Genomic DNA, 21,563 nt, shown 5'->3' on the forward strand with positions numbered 1-21,563 from the left:
GCTGCGCTCCATGATGCTTCCTCTGATGTCTCCAGTATGGTGCCACACCATCAAAGCATATATTTGAGCACTTCTGAAAAATCCCTTAATGTATCTATTTGTATAGGCATTGAAAGAGACTTTACAGTTCAGGCCCACACAATCAACACTTTCAGAATTAGTGACTCTTGTTTTCCACACCACTTTTATCAACAATTTAAACTTTACTCCTTCAATTTCCACTTGATTTAGACTGAGTGAATATAATACACTGCCATCTACTCAAGTTACACTATCCATAATTAACACACAACAGATGTAAACAAAGCAAACCCCATCTTTCCAGTCTAACAGAAATCAGATGGGTGGGATTGATTTAATCAAATGTAAGTGTCTATAGTACAGGCACCTGAATGTATAGTCACTTTGGGTTCCCCTCCCTGCCAGGAAGAAACAAGTGCCTGTACAATCAGATTCTTCTCAATCTAAAGCCGACATCTATATCATGTTAAATCTTTCCCCAGCATATGTATACTTGCAGCTAGTTTAATTAAAAAAATGGGAAGTAATACAGATATTTATTGTACTGTGTGTTTTTGAGATATATTTTTTTAAAAATCCACTGTGACTCAAGTAAGGTGGCCCCTGGCATTTCTGTCCTGGACTTGTCATGCTTGCCAGAGCCCCTAAACATGTGCAGACTGAGCAGTCTTCTACAATATGAGATCATTCTAATTTTATTTTGAAAGGTAGCAAGCCTAATTCCAGGTTAAGCCCCTTCTGAAAAACAAGAGATAGTCTCCAATTGTCAGTGTGTTGCTTTTGTCAGTGTTATCTATTATCTATTCCAAACAAAGTGTTTATTTTCAAAAGTATGTTGTCAATCTCTTTTACAATTACTTTTGTTTGAAATACCAAAGGGCTCCTTAGGCCTCATCTTTGCAGTGAGACCTCAGATAATGAGAAGGCAAACCTGGCGGTGCGTACAATCAAGCAATAAATGAACCTCAAAAGATTCTGCATTTCAGCTCCAGCAAGCATTCATGCCTATAAAATGGCTAATCTTGCAGGAATTCAGGCGCTGTTGTATTCTCATTTTACAGCTTATGATGTATATTGGGACTAAAAACCCAGGCTGCTACTAAAGTTTGAAGGCAGTGAGATTCAGTCAAAGGTTTTAGTAAACGTTGCTGCTGAGCTCTCCAGTCAGTCTCTGACAGTGAAAGAGAGACTGAGCACACTGAGAGGAAACTCCAGTGGGCAGGCTAACCACAAAGTACTCCAGCCATGTGGGAAGACTGGGATTGATTTCAGTGGTGCACTGAAAGGGAAAATGCTCTTCTGCAAACAGTGCTGTTCTTTTAAAGCAGGCCTCTCTCAAAAAAGAATTTCCCCCAGACATTTTCACTGCATTTCAGCTTTGAATGAACTCAAATGAATTTTTTAATCTAATTCTTTCTCTTCTTAATAGGTTTTGATATATTCCATGATTATTGACAAGAATTTATGCATGGCAAATGTATGGTATTCTTCTGAAAGTTATCTCTGCTTCACAATGAACAGCGATGTTGTAAAGGGGAAGGAATACAATGAGCTATAAAAAATGGAGAGTTACATCTTTCCTCAAGGTTTATTGGACTATTCTATATGGAGAAGATACAATTCTTGATTAAATTCTACAGAGTGACTCAAAAACATACAGAAAAGACATGCTACCTACTTAATTCTTCTGTTATGAACTGTACCAGATTTTTCTATGACACTTCATACTAAATGTTAAAATGGCATTTTGTAAACAGACTCGTGTTTGGAAGGCTATTCTGCTATGGTGTGTATTCATTCCTGCATCTTGCAAGATTCACGATGACCAGAGGACTGTTTTGGTTCACAAAAATCAAGGCTGGTGTTAGAATGAAATCTCCATGGCCAACTGAGGAGCTTGAAGATACTCAGCTTGGCCACTGGCAGCTGCAATGAGAGCAGTTTCATTGCTCCGATGGATTATGTGATTCACCTCAGGAACTGCTAGGTTTCCCAGCCTAACAAGGAGTAAAGAACCAGTTTTCCGACTTGCCGAGTCACTACATAGAGTCTAGAGAGACAGCAGCTGTCACAAATTACTGATGCCCCATTACACACCAAGCTGCATTTGGTTGATTCAATTACTCATCAGAAGGGCGAAGAAATGTCTGGCTGTCCTAGAATTACTTCAAGCAACCCAATGTCAGACACTGACAGAGCACAAGTGACCAGAATTTTTTCAAGTATAGCTCTCTTCTACATTAATATAAATTCTCAATAGAGAAATGAAAAACCCCCAAACTATCCTTAGTATAAGATCCCAGTGATCCCAATGGGGAGTAAGGAATCTCAATGGCTTCTGTGAAATCACTTCACAGAACACCACTGTTCAATAATTAACACTACCTGCAACCCAAATTCAGTGAAAAAGCCAAAGCTTGGCAAGAACTTGGGACTGGAAGGTCACAACTGTGAAATGATTTCAGAGGTCCCAGCACATTGTGTGCGGGGCTAGTAGGGGTTTGTAGATAAACCTGCTGAAGAATTTCCTCCAGAAGTTGGGGTTTGTGTGAAAATGCCACTGTGCAAAGGAAATTGCTTTGTGAAGAAAGTGTTCTTTCTGACAGGAAATCTTTTGCTATCTGGGATAAAATTTGTGGGTAAAAAAAATAAACAAGATGCCAAATATCAGTTCAAAGTAGCTAGCAGTGCAGTAGTTAGCACATTTAACCTGGGAAACTGAGGCCTGGATCACTGCCTAGAAAAGAGGGTCATAAATAAAAGGCCACTATAAATCCTGTTGCAAAGCTACCTTCACCTCTGACCCTGAAGTTATTCTGCTTTGTGTAAACAAATGAATGCTTGTCAGATCAAGGATTTGTAATCTGATCTATCATATTCCAGATAATTGACTTAATTATTCTGTCAGTGTCTCTGTCCCAGCTAATATTTAACTTACGTAGAGTGAATAGCTTTAACAGGAGCTATCATGTAGTCCAGCATCAAGGCTGGAGGGGAGGTGAGGAGGCTAGATGCGCATTCACACCCTCATTGTGGACCAGGTGATGAGGTATTTGAAGCCAGGTCTCCCATTAGCCAAATAAGCTCCCTAGTTTCCAGGAGAAGGAAGGTTCTCTCAGTCTTTCCCTCTCTCATCACTTCAAAGAAAAATTCCTCAGGCTCTGCTTTCCAGCAATTGAGCATAGGGAAAAAATTCAAGTCACAAATTTCTGTGGGTGAAGAAACAGTTTCTCCCCAGCTGCACATACAGAGAAGCCAGGAGATGAAGTTGAATTTTATTTCCTTGCCTCCGCACAGGTGCGCATGCTGGCAGATCATCTGATTCAGGTGTGGATAAGGTCACTTATGCCTTCCACAATAAAGTACGACTGAGAAGACCTGTCCCTTGATGAAACTGTATGGCTGGGGGTTGGCATCCATCTTTGCCATAGTCACCCTGCTTACAGCACATACGGGCAGGTTACAGTCAGGATAGCAGCAAGCTGAGACTATGCTAACAATCTGCTTATTTGTCTCCATTAACAAAACAAATGCCGAGCTGTGCGCTGTCGGTATAAGAAAAATACACTTGTATTACCAAAACACCTGTTGTTTATTTTAAACACCTCTTCCATCTTGTTTTGCAAGCTCTCTGGTGCAAGGGCTTACATGCGTACAACAAGGGGGATATCTATCTCAACTTGGTGCTCTAGGTGCCACACTGACACAATTCATTAAAAAAAATTGATGTAAAATCTAACAATATAACCCCCAAACACTTCAAGATTAAAGAAGGAAAGCAATATTATTCTGAGACTTCAGATAAAATGATAAATCTGTACTTATCACAGCCTCCTAAATTGTTTGCTAACTTGTGATACTGGGCCCAAGCATCTATTGTTCTCCTTTTCCTTACCTACAGTGTGCTGGAGTTCACAGCATTTTAGAAACAGAATCCTATCAAAGCCTTTGACTCTATTTTGCAGCACACCATTTCATTCTCTATTAATATAAAAGTATACCTAGCAAAATTTCAAATGATATGTTTAGTAGCTGTCCTACCTGCTCCACCTCGTTGGCTGTGTACTGCATTGCTTCATTATGCTGCTCTTCCAACATTTCCAAGTTTAACTCTTCTAAGAATTCATTCCTTTCATCATCCAGCCACCCTTCTTCCAGCTGCAAAGAATACGTTAGTACATTATATTATGTTAGCAAGGACACATGCTAAAACAGCGTAAACCCAAATGGCAATGCTTGACTATTTCTTTTTATCCTAATGATTCTCTTCAGAAAGCCAGGCAATAGGAGTTCGTGTCTCAAAAAGAGAAGAAGAAAAAGAAGGATAAAAAAAATGGGACTCTTATGCCTTTTATCCTTTCTTGAAACAGTATGACTGATTTCCTCTCATAATGAAGGAGACTGCACAGCACAGACATTATTTCCTTTCAAAAGGTATGAAAGGCGCAGCGCATAATCCTGAAGCTGTCGTGTTCATTACCACCGAGAGCCCCTGCGCTGAAAGAGCGGCAACATTACTAATAGGGCCAGGAGGCAACTGGGCTCCTTCCTCTAACAACCTCCGTCCCAGCATTGTGCCCTGCTGCCGCCACCTCAATAGAAACCTTATGTTGCGTTTCTGTCACCATTTTCCCATTGATCTTCCAGGTAAACTAACAAACAGAAGAGGGTGACAGAAAGATGCCTGATGTGAAGGGAGGTTATTTTTGTTCTCGCAGTGTGCCTGGAAGCAAGGCTTATCTGTTTGCTTGTTTTTTTTCCCCAAGTGTAAAATAATACTTTGACATTTGGTGAAGACAGTGTTGCAAAAGGACAGGAGGAGATGCTATGTTTTCTGTCAAACGAGTATATCCCCTCCCCGCACCCACTTTGCACCCTTCACATCTTTCTAAACTGATAAAACAGGCGCCCCTGGCTGAAAATGCTATTCTTCCCATGTTGTTCATTGTGCACGTGGCACACATCCATTTGTATCTGCAATCCCTTGCCAGATGGCACACTGAGCAGAAGAAGAAAATACTGGTCAGTGATGCTCCTGGTGGCGGAACCACAGCAGAAGGAAACACTTAATGTTTTGTCACTGGTGAAGGAACCAGAAGAAGAAGGTGACAAACAGATGCTGTAAGTCTCAGCACTAGACAATTGCAAGAGCACCAACTATTCATGTCCTGAGACAGCAAGAACAATGTAACACGGGCCAATGCCTACAGCAGAAGTACCACCACGGCATCAAAGCCAGGAGAGCTTTGGCCACCGATGCCAGACAGAAAAGTTCCACCAAACCAACAAGTACTAGTTCAAAGCTACACAAGGAGTGGTTGATGCTGTTTGGTACTTCTAGCTGAATACTGGCAGGAAACCACTGTTTGCTTCACAAACTCTGATGTGGTTTTGCCCATGCCAATGAACTCTTTCCTCTCATGAAAAACATAAGCTTTTCACCATTTTCCTTGGCAAAGCCAGCCTCTAACAACTTGGGATTAGAAGGAGGTTTTTTTCCTTGAGGACATGTAATTTTTATGTTTGTCCTTAATGAGACTTTCACACCATCCTCTGAAACATTTGGTACTGGCCACTAGTTTTGTTTACTTGTCTTGCTTGCTTTTTATTTTTTCCCCAAGGAAAACATGAACACAGCCTTCCTCTACCATAAAAGATGCAGTTTAATTTCCCTCATTTGAGGAAATTTCAGAGATTAACAAATCTGGAGGACAAAAGATTAATCTCACTTGGGCAAATCTGCTGCGTTGATTGTGGCAGACTCAGTACCTAACTAATGGGAATGCTTATGTTATGTTACAGCTTTGAGAATAACAATAATATATGGCTTAGTATACACGTGCACTACATACACTGTGTGCACATACACACATGTGAATGCACACGCCTGTGCCATTTATTTACATATGGAACAGGCTGTGTGCTCCTCCAGCACTCTGTCTCAAAACTTAATTATTCATTGGTATTCACCATGCAAATAATTAGTCAGAGAAGGTTTTCTTCCCTGTTACCAAATGAATGTGCTCAGCAGTCACCCTTCAAGTTTGCAATGCTGCCATTACCATTTTCTATCTAGACATAAAAGCCAGCTTAACCCTGCTGTCTTTTACCAGAGTCAAAGCAACACAACCAGCAGAAATCAGTTTGTGGACAGCCTGATTTCTGACATACTATGGCTTTTTCTTCAGTTTTGTATGAATATGTTCTTAAAGCACATAAAGTAAACAAAAAACCCCCAACACCAAAGCCCCAAATCAAAACACACTTTTGAAAGGAGCATCCATATGGGAAGCTATATGGGTACAGCTAAGCAATTCCTTTTCTCATAGTGATATAACTTTTTCCTGTTGACCAGCCTAAACAAATACAGACAATGAACTTTCCCTGGGCATCTGTTTTATAAGTGGGTGTGTTTCTGTTCCCTGCTGAAAACCAAAATCTTAGTGGAAAATAGTAAGAATAATATTGAAACAACTCTTTCAAAACTCCTGCAACTTTCAGCGAGGGCTACAATTTTGCGATATAAACTGATGCATGGCCTTTTTTTTCTGTACTATGTCACCAGCTTTATGGGAATTGTTTAGATTCCTGAAAAACAAAGGAAATGAATACTGAAATTTTGAATCTTTTATAACTACCTTATTCAAGTAGAGACTCCAAGTGGCACTGAATTACACTTACTCAATTTAATTTATACAGAGTATGCAGCTAGTGAGACTGAGGATATCAGATCAATAGCATGAGAGACAAATGGCAACATAACCAACTCTGAATTGTTGGCAGATGGAGCGAACAGTGACAATATAATGTCTTTTTGCTTTGCAATGGCCTATAAACAGAATATAAAGGGAAGTACAAAGAGTTCTCTTCTTCCACTCTACCTCTCCTTCAGTCTGATGATCAACCTAACATCTGCCCCCTGCAATGATATAAAATATTTTTGGCATGGCAAGATTCTTGGCATTGACATAATTTTAAAACCATAGAAATGCTTCTAAAAGCTTGAAAATGCACCTTCCAGGATACAATTTGTAATGTAAAAACTGGTTTTTGTGACGAGGGTGCTTTGAAAACAATTAGATCCAGGTTTGGTGAATGGCGTTGTAGTGAAAGTCCCATAACTGGTACATAAATGAAGAGTTTAATAATGCCTGCTTATAAGTGCATAGGATAAAAAGAGCCATCACTAAACACCAGCTACAGCTTTGTGTAAGTTCATATAAATGACTGAGGTTAAGTATGGGAAATTTATCCCCAGAACAAATAAGAATCGTCTAAAAGGTAATACATAGTTTTCAAGTTCTACATCATATTTTATTAATACCATATTAGTGCTGTCAGCTTTATTTGTATACCTGCTTACTCTGTCTGCTGGAAGGGAATTGCTTAGTTTTGGGAGAACAAGCCCTAGTAATATCATGTTATTTCTTTGCTGGCGAAACAGAGGGAAAGCTCTGCATTATCTGTTTCCTCCTTTTGTCAGGAACTTTGGCATTCCTATTTCTCAGCAGTTCATTACTTACAGTGACAGTCAATGTACAGTATAACCTGGGTTCTGGCTCAGTGCATCTGTTTAGCCTAACCTGCATCTCCGGTCTTGCGACCAGCAACACGATTTTCTTGCATTCTTCACTGGAGAGCAATGCCACTGCCTCTTCCCGATTCTGGACATCTTGGCCATTTATCTAGAAAACAAATGAAAGTGGCACATTAGTTTCTATTTCCACAAAGCAACACACAATAAAGGGCAGATATCAGCTCATTTGTGCTGAATGTATGGACAATGAAACTCGCGCAACGGGCTCGTCTTCAGCCCCTCAGTGGTAAGTGCCTTCACTCAATTATGCGCTTACTGTAAGAGCTGTATCGATCGTTGAAGGATGGCGGACATCAGAGGAAGCAGTTATGTTCATAAATGTCCAACTTGCGCCCTGGTAACATACATCTAGCAACACAATTAACCAGCCCCTGACAGGTGACGTTCATCTTTCTCCGTTCAGAGTAATGGAAGTGTCACTCTGAGATAATAGTGCTGGTGGAAGCAAGACTGGTAATGCTACAGCTGAAATCAGTCACACTGTATGCTGGTAGAGAGCCAATTAGAGAGCTACAGTATTATCTCTCACCAGGCAATACTTACAGGCCACTGCTTATTGCTGCTCCATTTAATCATTTTATATTTGTGTGGACAGCTTAGTATCCAGAACCACACAAAACATATGTATCCCCCTTACAAGGGGATAATAAAAATAAAAGTGGTTCTCCAATGAGAACATGCTTTTCTCGCTACCTTTCTCCTATTCTGTCAGCTCATTAAAACAGCCATGTCCAAGACTACACAGTAACAAACACATTTTGCATTGTCCAAAGCCCTTTATTGAGGGAATCAAATAGAAATCTGATTTTCCATATGCTTTTGGTTTGTCCAATTCACAGCACAGGAAGTGGATTATTCTTATTGTGGCCACAAAAAAAACCTGACCCCAAAACCCCAAACAAATACTTGGTCTATTTGAAAACGGGTGAAAACAAAACTGGAAGACAGAAGGACCTGAATATTTGGGGGAAATAAAATCTTATAAGGGTTTTATTTCTAAGTAGCAGGAACTTCTGGCTGAAAAGTAAAGTTGCATTTCTGCACGTATGTTTGGCCTGAAAGTCCTGACTCAAAACCACAGCTTTAATTTAGATTAAAGAAAACCTTGGTGTACCCTGTTCACCTAACTGGCAATGAGTGAAATGTCTGAGACCCTTCAAAGCTTACATGAAGGGATAGCTGTGGTCTGTGGGAGACCAGGCAACCATTTGGTAATGCAGAGCTGCCCTAACCTGAAAAGCAGAGAAGCAGAGATGCAGCCTCAGAGGCCCAGGAGGATATCTCTGGCTTGTACAAAACACCCCCAGCAGCGGTGGCTACTCCGGCGATTCCTATCAGCCAAGCAACTGTCCCTCTCTGACCCTGGAGGCGGTGGCCCTGCTGGCCCCTCTCAGCCTGGAGGTGCCCACTCCATACCAGCTGCACCATCATGAGGGACAAGCAGGACTTCAATCTGCCCCATGGCATCTCACCCCCATGGACAGCACTCGTCTGGAGGTTTACAGATAAACATAGCAGAAGTTTATGGAAGTCTCACTAGGACTGTCCTTATAAAACCTTTCCCCTGACTTTGTAACATTTGACATTAAATACTCAGGCTGTTCTCAGATGCTTAAGACGACTGTGATGGTGACAGGACAGGTGTGAGGTTTGTGAGGATGAAAAGGGGATCATTTCAGTTTGAAAAACATGAGGAAACTTGCTGTAATTTCATGAGAAATACACAAAACAGAGTGTCCCCCCATAGCTTTAACCAATGCCATCCATCACCCACAGAAAATGCACCCACACCCAAGATTCTGGCTCTCTCCCAGCCTCAGTGTAATCGCCCCATAATGGCACTGTCACCTTCTATTTCTCTGAGTTATCTCATCAATAAGAGTAGATAGAGGCTCAATGTGTTTTCAGATATGAAAGTAAACCCCACATAACTCTCTGGGTGTTAACTTTAATGATCAAACTCATAGCTATATATCAGCACTGACATTAAAGTAATGCTCCAGTTTACAAAAGGACGGCAGAATTACCTATGCTTTTCTTTTGCCCCAGGAGTCTTTACTCACAATTGAAACAAATTCCATTAGGAACCGGAGAATGTTTGCCTGAACTGCTGTTGGCTTTCCACCCAGAAATTTTAGAAAGCAAGGAAAGGAGCAGAAAATGGACCTCCCCTCAATGTTCTTACTCTGAAACGCATAGAGTAGGAATGAAAGTTGTTTCTAATTGGTTGAATAAATCTTTTTTTTTTTTCTGATTTTTGAAAGTTAAAAATACCATTAGAACCTGTTTGTTTTCTTTAGTAGGTATTTCATAGAAAGGCACAGGAGACAGTGCACTGACTTTTCAGCTCTCAGCTGCACCCCATGATGTGGTCCCATCACCTTCCACCCCAGGTCCCACTGAGGGGCTCACTGGCCTTGCACCACAGCGTCCATGTCTTCTGGAGGAGAACACTGTCCTATTAATGTTTTAACATTCCCAACCACACAGAGAATAAACCAGCAGCCCTTGACATTAAAATGTAACTTATTATTTCCTCTCCAAAAGATGGGCCACTTTGGTAAGCCAGCTTGTAGACCTTGTGTTAGCTAGACTCCCAAAGCTGATACCAGGGTAAGAAATACAGCGACAGGTTTCATCAAATACAGTTTCTGCAGAAATGAAAAGACTGGAGGGAAGGAACAGTCTGATTTTGTAACAACCTGAAAGCACACATGCCTAAAATAATGAAGGGTAATTACGGAACTGGTTACAGAGAGGTCAGTTGTCACACCAGGAACTACTTCTGTGGCTTCAGTGAAAAAAGGACAAAATACAAGGGAAACAGACTGGGAACCAGAACTAAAATGCCACAGTACAGCAAAGACTTTCCAGTCTACTGATTTTTGGTAGCTGTTTTGTGTTCTTTTCACTAGTGCAAAAAACATACTATTCACTGCCAGCTGAAAACGGAAACTCACTGCCATTCTAGCTACTCCCCTCTCTGTACAGGTACACTGCCCGCCCTCCAGAGCCAGCAGCCAGCCACCCACAGGGCTATGCTGAATCACACAAATCTATCTTCAGGGCAGCTCCTTAAATGAGCGGATCAATAGAAACAAAGGGGGGGCAGAAAAAAGCCAAGATAGCGAATTAGAAAAGAACTCAGAAAAGCAATGTTTCATTGCTGGGGAAAGAAAATATTAACAAAAGCATAACGAATCCCCCTCTCAAGTACATTCACGATCATCCTTCACTAATAGCACATCTCTTGTATGGAAACTCTTACCATCCATGCTCAGCACGAGACAGTTTTACCCAAATTTATGCAATTGTTGAATGATCAGTAAGCCTTAGACACTCATATTTATGTCTGCAGGATTCCTGTTTAGAATGTGACACTGAGATGAACATAGGGGAAATGAGATTTGCTAATAAATATGGCAAAATAAAAGACATGGGACATAAGGGCATGAGCCAGAACGAGTTTGTCATTCTCATTTTTCAGTACACGCGCTCTAGCTCCCAGCTATTGTGTTAAAAAACAGACAGACATGGATTTTCTCATCGATCACAGTAACAAAGAGAACTACCTTCCCTCATTAACAATCCACAGAGAAGAGGGCACTGTGCGTTTGTCTGAAGAAACAGTTTAAGGAAGAGTCTATTGTCACATACTTGCAAAATGCGATCTCCTTCACGGATCCGGCCATCTCTGGCAGCAATGCTGTTTGGATCAACCTGCACAGGACAATATCCAGTAACTGAACATGGAAAGATTTTTACTGGAAACAATAACAGCTGCACAATGTGAAAAAGTGCATTTTTACTCTGTACGGAGGCAACCTAAACTTTCCTTTACAGTCATATGAACTCAACAGTTCTCTAAATAATTGTATAAGCTTGTTTCAGACAAAAGCCTGAAGACTGAAAGGGTTGGAAACAGATGATTTTTGGATTAATACTTTCCTATGGCACCATCAGGCATTAACCTTCAGCTGTCAGAGCACTAGGAATTAATGACAGAGCCCCTCTGCTCTGTAAGTTCATTATGGACTCAGGTGGTTCTGCAGCAGTTGATAACTCTATAGAAATGGACCTTGTCTTTGGGAAAGAAGCAGGTGTATTTCTCTTGCATGGAAACATTTACTATTAAATTATTGTCTGAGTTACCCATCTGTTACTTCCTCTGGAATTTTGCAGCTTGTGAGGAAACAGCAAAAAACCCCAAAGGTTCTATACAGAAGGATTGTATAGGTCAGCCACAAGTACTGCATATTGTTCCTCTCTGAGTCAGTTAATTTTTAGTTTAACCTAAATAGATGTTTAGGACTCCATCAACAGTTTATCAAAGTCACTATAGCTCATCCCTGAGCAATGACCTACTGTTCATCGCAGGGCAATTTGATCTATCACCTTTCACTTGATGGTTATCTTAAATCATTTATTTTGCCTCGTCATGCCATAAACTATTTTTTCAAACCAAACATTCAAGTTGAGCATTTGGTTTGCAGGTTACATCCTCTACAGCTGTTAGATATTATTTTGTTCTTGTGCATTGCCATAGACTGATTCTGAAGTGTGTAATCAAGTATGAAAGACAATATCATTACATTCACTTAAAAAGGTCTGAGAAATTTCTACCATGTAGGAAACCCAGCACATTTCGGGTATAATCCTGGAGTGCATTACGTAGTGTACGTTACTGTATTCCTGCACTTCCTTTGTCCTCACAAGGTCAAACAGACTTTAACAGCAGTGCTTATACATCTGGTGGAAGACTTATTCCTGGGTAGTTTTATGTTAATTCCTCATTCTTTCTCCAGGACTGTGCTTTTCACCTTTGATTGTTGGCCTGTGAATGAGCAATCTTGTCTTCATCCCCGTTCACTGATACATAGGAGAATTCTCTCTACTGATCCTCTCTGTCCATGAGCTTCACTCAGAATTTAGAAACAGAGAATCATAGAATATGTCAAATTGGAAGAGACCCATAAGGATCATCAAATCCAACTCCCTGGTCCTCACAGGACTACCTAAAACTAAACCATATGACTAACAGCGTCATCCAGACCACTTCTCTGGGAAGCCTGTTCCAGTGATTGACCACTGTCTCAGAGAAGAACCTTTCCTAATGTCCAAATTTGGTTCAACATGTCACAAAAGTGACAAATTGGGAATGCAGTTCATGCAGGACAATCATTAGTGAGCTTGGACTCACCGGTGAGCTTGGACTCACCAGAGTTCTGCTTTATCCAGAACAACAAACCTCTCTGAAATGGCTGGAGACTCAAAGGGAGCTAGTGTGTCTGGAAGTATTGTGGACTGATGCTGTAAAACACTAACAGTCTTGTGACATGTGCTGGATGCCATGTTTTCCTGGTGAAGCCAATGAAAAACTGAGGGTTCATCCCATCTCAGTATCCAGTATTCTATTTTTCATATGGCGAAAAGAAAATTATTAGTCTTTCTGACATACAGCTTTCTCCCAAGCTACTCTTCCCCACCCACTGTCTGTGCATACCACAACTGTAACAAAACCACAAAAAATAAAATAATGATTATCCACTGTTATGATTATCAAGGCTATGGCAGGGGGAGAATACAAGTAGTGTGTGGAAAAGGTGCTTTTCTCCTTAAAAACTCTGCCTGATTTCCCACATAAGGGCAGATTTCTTTAAAAATTCAGACCATGCTCAGACTGCTTCATACTTCCCTAACTATGATGTTGTAGTTAAAAGTATTCAGATTAAAGAAGACCACTAGTAATAATTACACTGCTGGGGCAACATAATTTAAACTGATCATCTAAATGAATTGGAAATGACACGTGCTGGCTGATGGCTGACACTTCTGCACTCTGGTGTCAGAGCACTTGCTCTTAAATTCAGGTGGAGTTCAGCCCTCCACCATGAGCATCTCCCGCATTCCTGCCATTGCCATGTCCTTACCTCACTGACATAGATCCCTGTGTCCTCCTCGTCATCAGTTCTGTAACAGACAGTCAGCCCCAGCTTCTCCTGGCTGCTAATGCGGCACAGCTCCACCTCCTACAAGAAAACACACAGGCTCATATGGTGGCTTTTGCCAAGGATGGAAAAAATTGTGTAGCACAAGGGAGCACCAAACCATTGATATACTCATACTGTAGGACACACTCATATGCATACTGTATGACCTACTCATACTGCCCAGTCTTGAGACACAATATTTTGTGAGCATCTTTAAGGGGGAAAATATTCTGTGACTTAAGAAGGAAATCCTAGTACATTGCAGGTTCAAGCTATAAAGAAATAGTAAGACATGCTGAACTTTGAGAAATATGGCTGTGCATTGATTTTGCAGTTCTTTTGCTTTTGGATAATAGAAGCTGACTTGTGGTATATTACATAGTTATTTTAGTCCTATCACACCAACTATTGATTTATAGGATATAAGACAGACTGGCTACACATCAATCTAGCCATCACGCAAGTGCCACTCCCTTCTAACAGCAATCCAAGCCATAAAGCAAAAACACAGCCTTCCATTAATAGCAAAATTCCTTCCCTGACCAGTTTAGTACTATAGCTTCATTGCAGAAGCTGTTAGATAACAGAAGGATGCTTCAAAGAATCTCCTGTGGAGCCGAACAGCCGTGGCATCCTCCTCAATTGTGAGATGATGCAGAAAACATATTTTTAGTGCCAGATGTCCCAGCAGTGGCATCTCATGAACTGTGCAAGTTTTAGGGCAGATGGCACAGTGATAACTACTACATACACCCATCTGAGTTAAGCATCTTTAGGGTTTCACGAGGGAATCATTCACAAAAGTGCAAAGCTGCACTTGGTTTGAACACTGTGAAACAAATAATTGTAATAAAGCACAATGAATCCAATAACACAGAATATTAGCTTGGTTGCAAATGGGAAACTTTAGTTGATATATGTATTTAAAGGGAGTCTGCAGGTGACATTTGGAGCTTAACAGCTTCTGCTTCTCATGGCTGTGCAAAAAAAGAAGAGACAAAAGAGACACGTTTCAGTTCTCAGTTGGTGATACAGAGCTTGTTCCTCCCCACTCCCAGAGACATTGTGCAGATTAATGTGTAAACAGGCACAGGGCACACAGCAGTGAGGACTCACTACTGAGTCTGATTGAGTTGTGGGGACCAGGTGTTGAAATACCACAACTTACAGAAAACCCAGCAGTTCATACACATCGGTTAGCCAATGAACCCCATGCCATTTTCATTTCAGCTGAACCTGTTTCACAAAGCACACTACTATGGCTCGCCCCCTCACCAATGTACACATTTACACAGGCTCAGTACCTGCGTAAACCCTATAAACTTCTCCCTGGATTTTGGACATTCGATGTCTTAATGAAAACTAAGAAAATGTAGAAAATACCATTAAATCTGTAGTATTCTTTAGTTTTTCTTAAATATGGCAGGAGTTTTAAACAGCATGGTAAGAAGTGGAATTAGTCACCAGTACATGTTGTACATCAGGTTTGAAAGAAGAAACACGGGACTGTGTTTTATTAGGGAAGAGAACTGCAGTGACCTGATTTTGGCATTGGGAGTGAAAGTATGTGTACTGAAGGGAGGCCTGTTCAAAACCCATAATAATTGATGCCTCCAGAGGGAAACAACACTTGACTAGAACTGTAATATTAGGGAGAAATTACAGTAACAAAATGGCTTCAATTACAGCAACAAGGTATACTTTTAAGGAATAAAGAAGCTTGCAGTCCCTTAGAGGCCTATAAGGAAGCCTAAATACACCATAAAGGACTGAGACTGGGACCTTTAAATCAAGGCAAATGAGGAGCTGTGCACAAGCTGAAATCCATTGACTTTCATTGTCCTGCCGACAATACCTCCCATCTCCCCACACTGAGGCTGGACAGAGGCCCCGAGGACTGCTCTGAACATAATTTCTTTGGCTGGGAATGACCTTGAAGTCCTTGTGGATGATTTGTCTCAAAACGTTAGTACAAAGCTGTACAAATGTTTCAGGCTGCAAACAAACTGAATCCTTTCAGTGTGCTGGCTCAATAAGCAGAATAATTTAACCATTTAGGGCATGAAAGAGCAAAGGAAAATGAGGATGACCCTAGAGGCTCCATCCTGGGAGTCCAAGAAGTTTGCTAAAACTGTCTCTGGGAACCAGCTGGTGACAAATATCAGTGACTAATATCCTCTGTCTGGGATGTATCAGCCTTGGCTGTGCACTGTGCTTGAGTTGCTACAGTTTTCGTTTCTCCTCCCAGTAACAGACCTTAGAGCAGAGATCTGTGCTCAGTACTCTTTCCTAAGTGACTATACGGGGTGTAGTCTGATGACTGCACAGTCTGATGACTATGCGTGGCTGTGGCCACTTAGAAGCTGTAGATACCTATGACTGAGATACTAATACTTAGTGCTAAAAGCCCAATAAACACTGCACGTTTTTCAGTCTAGACTCAAGTATAATCTCAAGTAATACCTCATTCAGTGTGAGGGAGAAGTTGGATAAGTCTCTTGCTTTGCATTGGAAGTCATGCCAGATAACTGCCTTTTTCCCACTGCACATCTGCATTACTAACCTCACGGCATCTTCTTTTTTACAGCAAATGCTATGCATCCTGGTCACATTCAAACAAATCAGGGTTGACAAAACACCTTTGGAAAATTTAAAAACACTTTGCATAAAATATTAAATCATCTCTCAGAGCGAAAGCCCACAGGTCCGATCTTTAGCTGTATATAACAAGCTCATCTGAAGCCACTTCAAAAGAAGAGCAGAAGCTGAGACACTAGAGAACCTGCACCATCATGGTCAGAAGTATTTGACGTTGCCTTTTGCAACAGATGCTTTTTAGAGGTTTTTTCCCAACTGGTCTTTAACAGAAGAAACAATAAGTTTGGCAGCAGTAATGAATTTGTAAGAATGTAATTTCCCTCTCTGAAATCTCTTTAGATACGTACACACACACACACATATAGTTGCTTCCTCTTTGGGTGTGGGGGGTGTGTGTATGTAGGGACTGAACCGACAGTCTTCAAAATTCAGCATTTTAAAAATCTGTGAGAAACAATCTTTGGGGATTCACGAAGTGTACTGACAGACAGATGGTGAAAGGAGAAGGACTGAGAAGAGAGCTTGGGAGATGACAGCCTCCCCCTCTTTTGGGTGCTCTGGGGGCAGCCACCTCTCACATGAACAGTAGTCTGCTGCCAACTGGCAGAAATGAATGCCAAATTGCTAAATCTTTGACTTGCTCCTTTTCTCTGTGTGGGCAGAACAATAATTCAGAGCATTGCCACAATGAAGACAATACTTTAAAGCGTTTTGCCATAAATTATTTGGCTAAAAGATAGACGTGGAAATCAGAATAATGACTATCCTGTCTTGAAAGGTTGATGCAAATTTCCAAGGTAGCTCATTTCTTCAGACATAAAAAAGACAGCAAAGAGGTGGAGGTCATGCTCTTGAAGGACTGAAAACCAGTTATATTGGTCATCCTCTAAAGTGATGGAGCAGTGGCTGTAGCCTTTGGCTTCCATTTGCTTCAATGATAGAAAACCAGTTTACAGGCTGTCAGCCTCAGGAGACATAAGACCAAACAAGCAGCTGTCATCTCTCTGGGGAAGGAAGGCTAGGTTAATACTGTCATTTTTCTCAAGTGGCAGAGAAGTAGATTATAATGTCATCAACCAGGCTGTTGGCTTTCTAGAATAGCTGAGAAGAGGTTAAGGGCTATTAAAGAAGACCTTGTAAAAGTTTGCATCAGTTTGCAGCTATGGTGGATCTTTCTACTAAAAGCTAGATTACAAAGAGTAAAGCTGATAGTCTGTTAGAATACAGACCATGAACCCTTCAGTAACTGTTCTGAAACAATCTTTTTTTGGGCAAAAAGAGCCCCAAACTCTACACATTCTCCCTCCACACACTGGAAGACAGATTACAGCCTGAGATGGAAGTTGGTAACTTCTGCACCCAGAAGATGTTGACAAGAGTTATTCATCCAATGACCCTGTGCTGCAATAACTGCACACATGGAAAACTTTGCCTCATTTTTGTTTGCTGACCACTCTGCCAGTGGTGTCTACTAAGCCATGCACACCTTTGAATCTTTTCCCCACTTTCTGTCAGGATTAGCTACTCCCTATTCAACATTGTTCAACCCATTTATAGTGTGGCTGGGTTCTGCTCCTGCCTCATCACTTCCTGTCAGCCTCTCTCGCCTCCATTCAAACCATCCCATCCTGGCACCCCTCTCCACAAACACAATTCTTCTGTCCTCACCTTCAAAGCCCTTCTCAGTCCACTCTTTCCCAAAGGCACACTTCACCCTCATTCACAGACAGCAGCCTCACTCACCCTTTTCTCCCATTTCCCCCCAAGCATTTCCATTCTCAGTAAGTGCCCATGTCCACACAGCCCCTGCATCACCTTCTTTTACTCTCACCTTATAACCCATCCTGTTATCTCACCTATAGAAATCTGTAAAGAAATTACTGCGTGGTAAGCAGGAAGTCCCATCTACTGAAGTGACCGCTCCACTCTGTGCTTCAACCATGCATACAGATGGGCACTACCAAAATAACCTATTATTACTGCCAGTTTGTTCTCCTTCCTCTCTGTCACCCTCTGATCCTTCGTTTGTCTTGCCTTCTCACACCTCTGTGTGATGAGAAGAAATTTTTGTACTGGTGAGAAATAAGGCGAACAAGAAATTAGATCTCAATACAAATTAGTTGTGATGAATAGCTACCCTCTTCCCAAGGGAGGAGACACTCAAAGCCCACCCAAGAACTTCCAGCATTGGGAGGCAACTGGATAGCTTTGAAACTCCGAATAAACTTGAGATCTGACGTGTCCCTTGCCCAGGAACTGCCACGGAGTAAGCAGGTTCAGGGAGTCTCTGATGCTCTCTGTGATAATATTATTTTTGCTGAATTTGACCCACTACATTCACAGAATTAGAAAAGACATTGATTGAATTCTTTCCAAGGAACTGTAACTCTTGGGCTGCTCTAGTGCAATGGAGGTTTAAGGAGAAAATCACTGCCCCAGCTCTAACGGGTTTGGAGTTCAGTTGCTGGACACTAGAATATTGTCTCATCTCATTCTATGTCCATTTTTCATTTTTGTCCACTCATGACTTACTGGCTGTGAAATGCAACAATACTAGCTTACTCTATGTACTGTAGACCAGTATAACTAACAAAAGTTAATCAGTTACACAACATGATTCTAGAGTATGACAAAGGTAAACTCTTACACTTGTCTGCCTCATGTCCAAACATGATGTCCTAGGCCTGGGAGTCTCCTGACATTATGCTGACAAGGAAACTTGCTGACCCCCTTTGCAATTTATTTGTGTAGGGAAACACACTGACCCTCTTCCAGAATAGAAACCTTTAATAAGGAAACCTTAAAAAGTCTACCATTGCAAATGACAGAGGATGAACTTATTGATACAAGTAACTGGCTTCAAGATCAAGAAATCTACATTTTCTGAAAAATCACTGGCCATATTTTAGATTACCAGGCATATGGTTGAGATTCTTCCCTGGATGATGCTCTGTACTGAGGAAGGGACATTTCCCTACCTTCTCAGATTCATCATAATTTTGAAAAAAATCAGTAAGTTATTGCATCATAATACAGTTTCTTAGTAGTCTTCCAGAAGTTTTCTGCCTTTAAGTCCCTATTCTCTGTTCAGTTGTAACTGCTTTGGTATAGTCACCTCATGTAACTTTTTGTGACTTGTTTTCCTTAATTTTAAGGAGAAAACAATGCAAACACCACCAGAGTAGCAGGACATAAAAGTATAAATGATTACAGAGTGTTTGAAAGGTATTGTAGAAATATTATAAATATTCTACATCCTTCCAATATTCCCTGGTTGCTTTTATAGCAATTGTTGCACACCACTAAAAGGACCAAGAGAGACTATCAAAATCGTAATAGCTATTGAGTTCCCTTCACCTGTACAGTATATCAGAGTAATGGGTCCCATGAACTCTGGTTAACACCATTAGAAGGGCCAGCATGGAATCAAAACACAACAGTATTTTTCCTAAATGGACAGTGTGTGATCATTTCAGTTAACATTTAAGTCCTCATTACAATGAGAAAATCATCTCACCGTTGAGACATAGTCAAATACCAAATTAATTTTAATTAGTGTTACTCTCCAGTGTAGCAGAACCTGTGATTCATAGTTCAGGGTTTGTATTTTTGTGACATGGTAAGATAGAGGATTCTAAACATGTTCTGTTTATGACACAATCAACTATTTCATTTCTTAGCATTAACTATCATCTACCCAGTCCCATTTAACTCCATTATCTTTAGAAGAAAAGAATGTCAGCTTTTCATGCTGGTTATATATCAGTATAGCCCAGCCTGTAAAACCAAAACACTGTGTTTTCTTCCCTTTCCCCTTCAAACAACTCTCCTGAAAAGGGGGAAAAAGACAGAAAGGAGAAAGGAAGTTTTGCTATTTAGAAGTACAAAATTGCCAGGTTTTAAATTAGGAACCAACTCAACAGTACACATATAACTTTTAGAAAAGGAAGTCACCACAGCGTATTGGAGAAGGATTCTTCACCAGAAGAAAGATAAAAAGCTGCCAGTCGGCAAAAGTCCTTGTGTGGTAAAACAAACAATGCAATTCAGATATGCTTTATCTCCATCCTAAAATGTATGAAAGAGCTGTATCCTCACTCAAGTCTCTAAGGTGGCTGACAGATTCCATCTACAAAGCCCATAGTAATGTAATATGTTCTAAGGCAAAAAAAATCAGAGAGAGGCAGTCTGTGGAGGTGTCTACGGAGGTGTCTGTAGAGGTCTCTCTGGGTTCAGCAATTTTTCTGTACTATAGGATGATCATGAGTACCTTTTGGATTAAGACCAGATTACAAATTGCTACTAGCTGCTATTATTGCAATGTCAAGGGGAAAAAAAATGTAAAATATAAAATGTTACCTTCATAGCCACCCCGAGCAACGCCGTTATCACCAATTAGTGAATTACTGCCCATCACTAAATAAGTGGCCGTGTGCATACTCTGAAACAACCCCAGGCGTGAGCTGAAACACCTTTATGTTCTATCTCTTTACAGACCACTGTCAGGCAGAGCTCCAAACTCTTTACACAATTTACCTCATAGCTGGGATGACCTAAGAGTTTGCAAATGCTACAATACAGCATGGTTTATCTGACAGGTTTTATGATTACATCCTTGTTTTCCTCGGTTTCTTTCGCAAGCACTGTCTTTGTGCCAGACTAGTTATTTTGTGTTATAGCCTTGACTGCACTTTTGGAAGAAATCAAGGCTTATTGAATGCAATGGGTGGACCCAGCATCTGATGATCCAAGGTGGAGGACTGTAGTATTTACCATAAATTTTAAGAAAAAGAGAAAACCAAACCAAAATAATAAAGCAAAATAAGAAATGAATAGTTACTTTTAGCTTTGCTTTTCCTTTTTACCTGTAGCAATAGCTGAAAAGCTGTTTTAATGTTCATCTTGCTAATGGTATAATTGACAGAATGATTAACTGAATGAAGCACAAAAGGCCAAGAAGAGGGTACTTACAGAATAGCTCAATGAAGAATTAACTGAGAAAGTACATTAAGGTCTGATTTATTTTAATAAACTGATTATACTGAAAAAAAAATCCGCATCCATCTGAGCTAGTGTCACTCTTCTGAAGCATCAAACAGTGCACAGGGACTATAGGGATTGCACATACCTTACAGTTAAGATTCACCCTTCAGTATTGTCTTGTTTCTGCATCTTTATTGGTGAGATCAACCTCCAGTTCATATGCATAGCCGAATTTTGGCTACTCTTCACACTTTCTGTTAGGGTTACCATAAGAAGGTTGTCTTGCAAAGTCAAATCAATTTTACCAGCTTCTTGCTAGTGGTTTCTGTGAACTATGGAAACCAAGAAAAGCTCGCTCTCAACCTCATCAGTAT

At 40.7% G+C, this 21,563-nt stretch overlaps 1 protein-coding gene across 2 annotated transcripts in view; it reads right to left on the bottom strand.

Moving 5' to 3' along the window:
• PDZRN4 (PDZ domain containing ring finger 4) overlaps positions 1–21,563 on the bottom strand; it is a 252,999-nt gene that overhangs the window by 4,768 nt on the left and 226,668 nt on the right. For both annotated transcript variants that reach the window (XM_075080996.1, XM_075080997.1), the window contains 4 exons: positions 13,549–13,647; positions 11,276–11,338; positions 7,605–7,706; positions 4,063–4,179 (listed from right to left, as the gene is read on the bottom strand). In XM_075080996.1, the coding sequence (XP_074937097.1) occupies positions 4,063–4,179; positions 7,605–7,706; positions 11,276–11,338; positions 13,549–13,647 (381 nt within the window). The remainder of the gene's footprint in view (positions 1–4,062; positions 4,180–7,604; positions 7,707–11,275; positions 11,339–13,548; positions 13,648–21,563) is intronic.

Source organism: Phalacrocorax aristotelis, chromosome 1, assembly GCF_949628215.1.
Source record: "Phalacrocorax aristotelis chromosome 1, bGulAri2.1, whole genome shotgun sequence".
Lineage (NCBI taxonomy): Eukaryota > Metazoa > Chordata > Aves > Suliformes > Phalacrocoracidae > Phalacrocorax > Phalacrocorax aristotelis.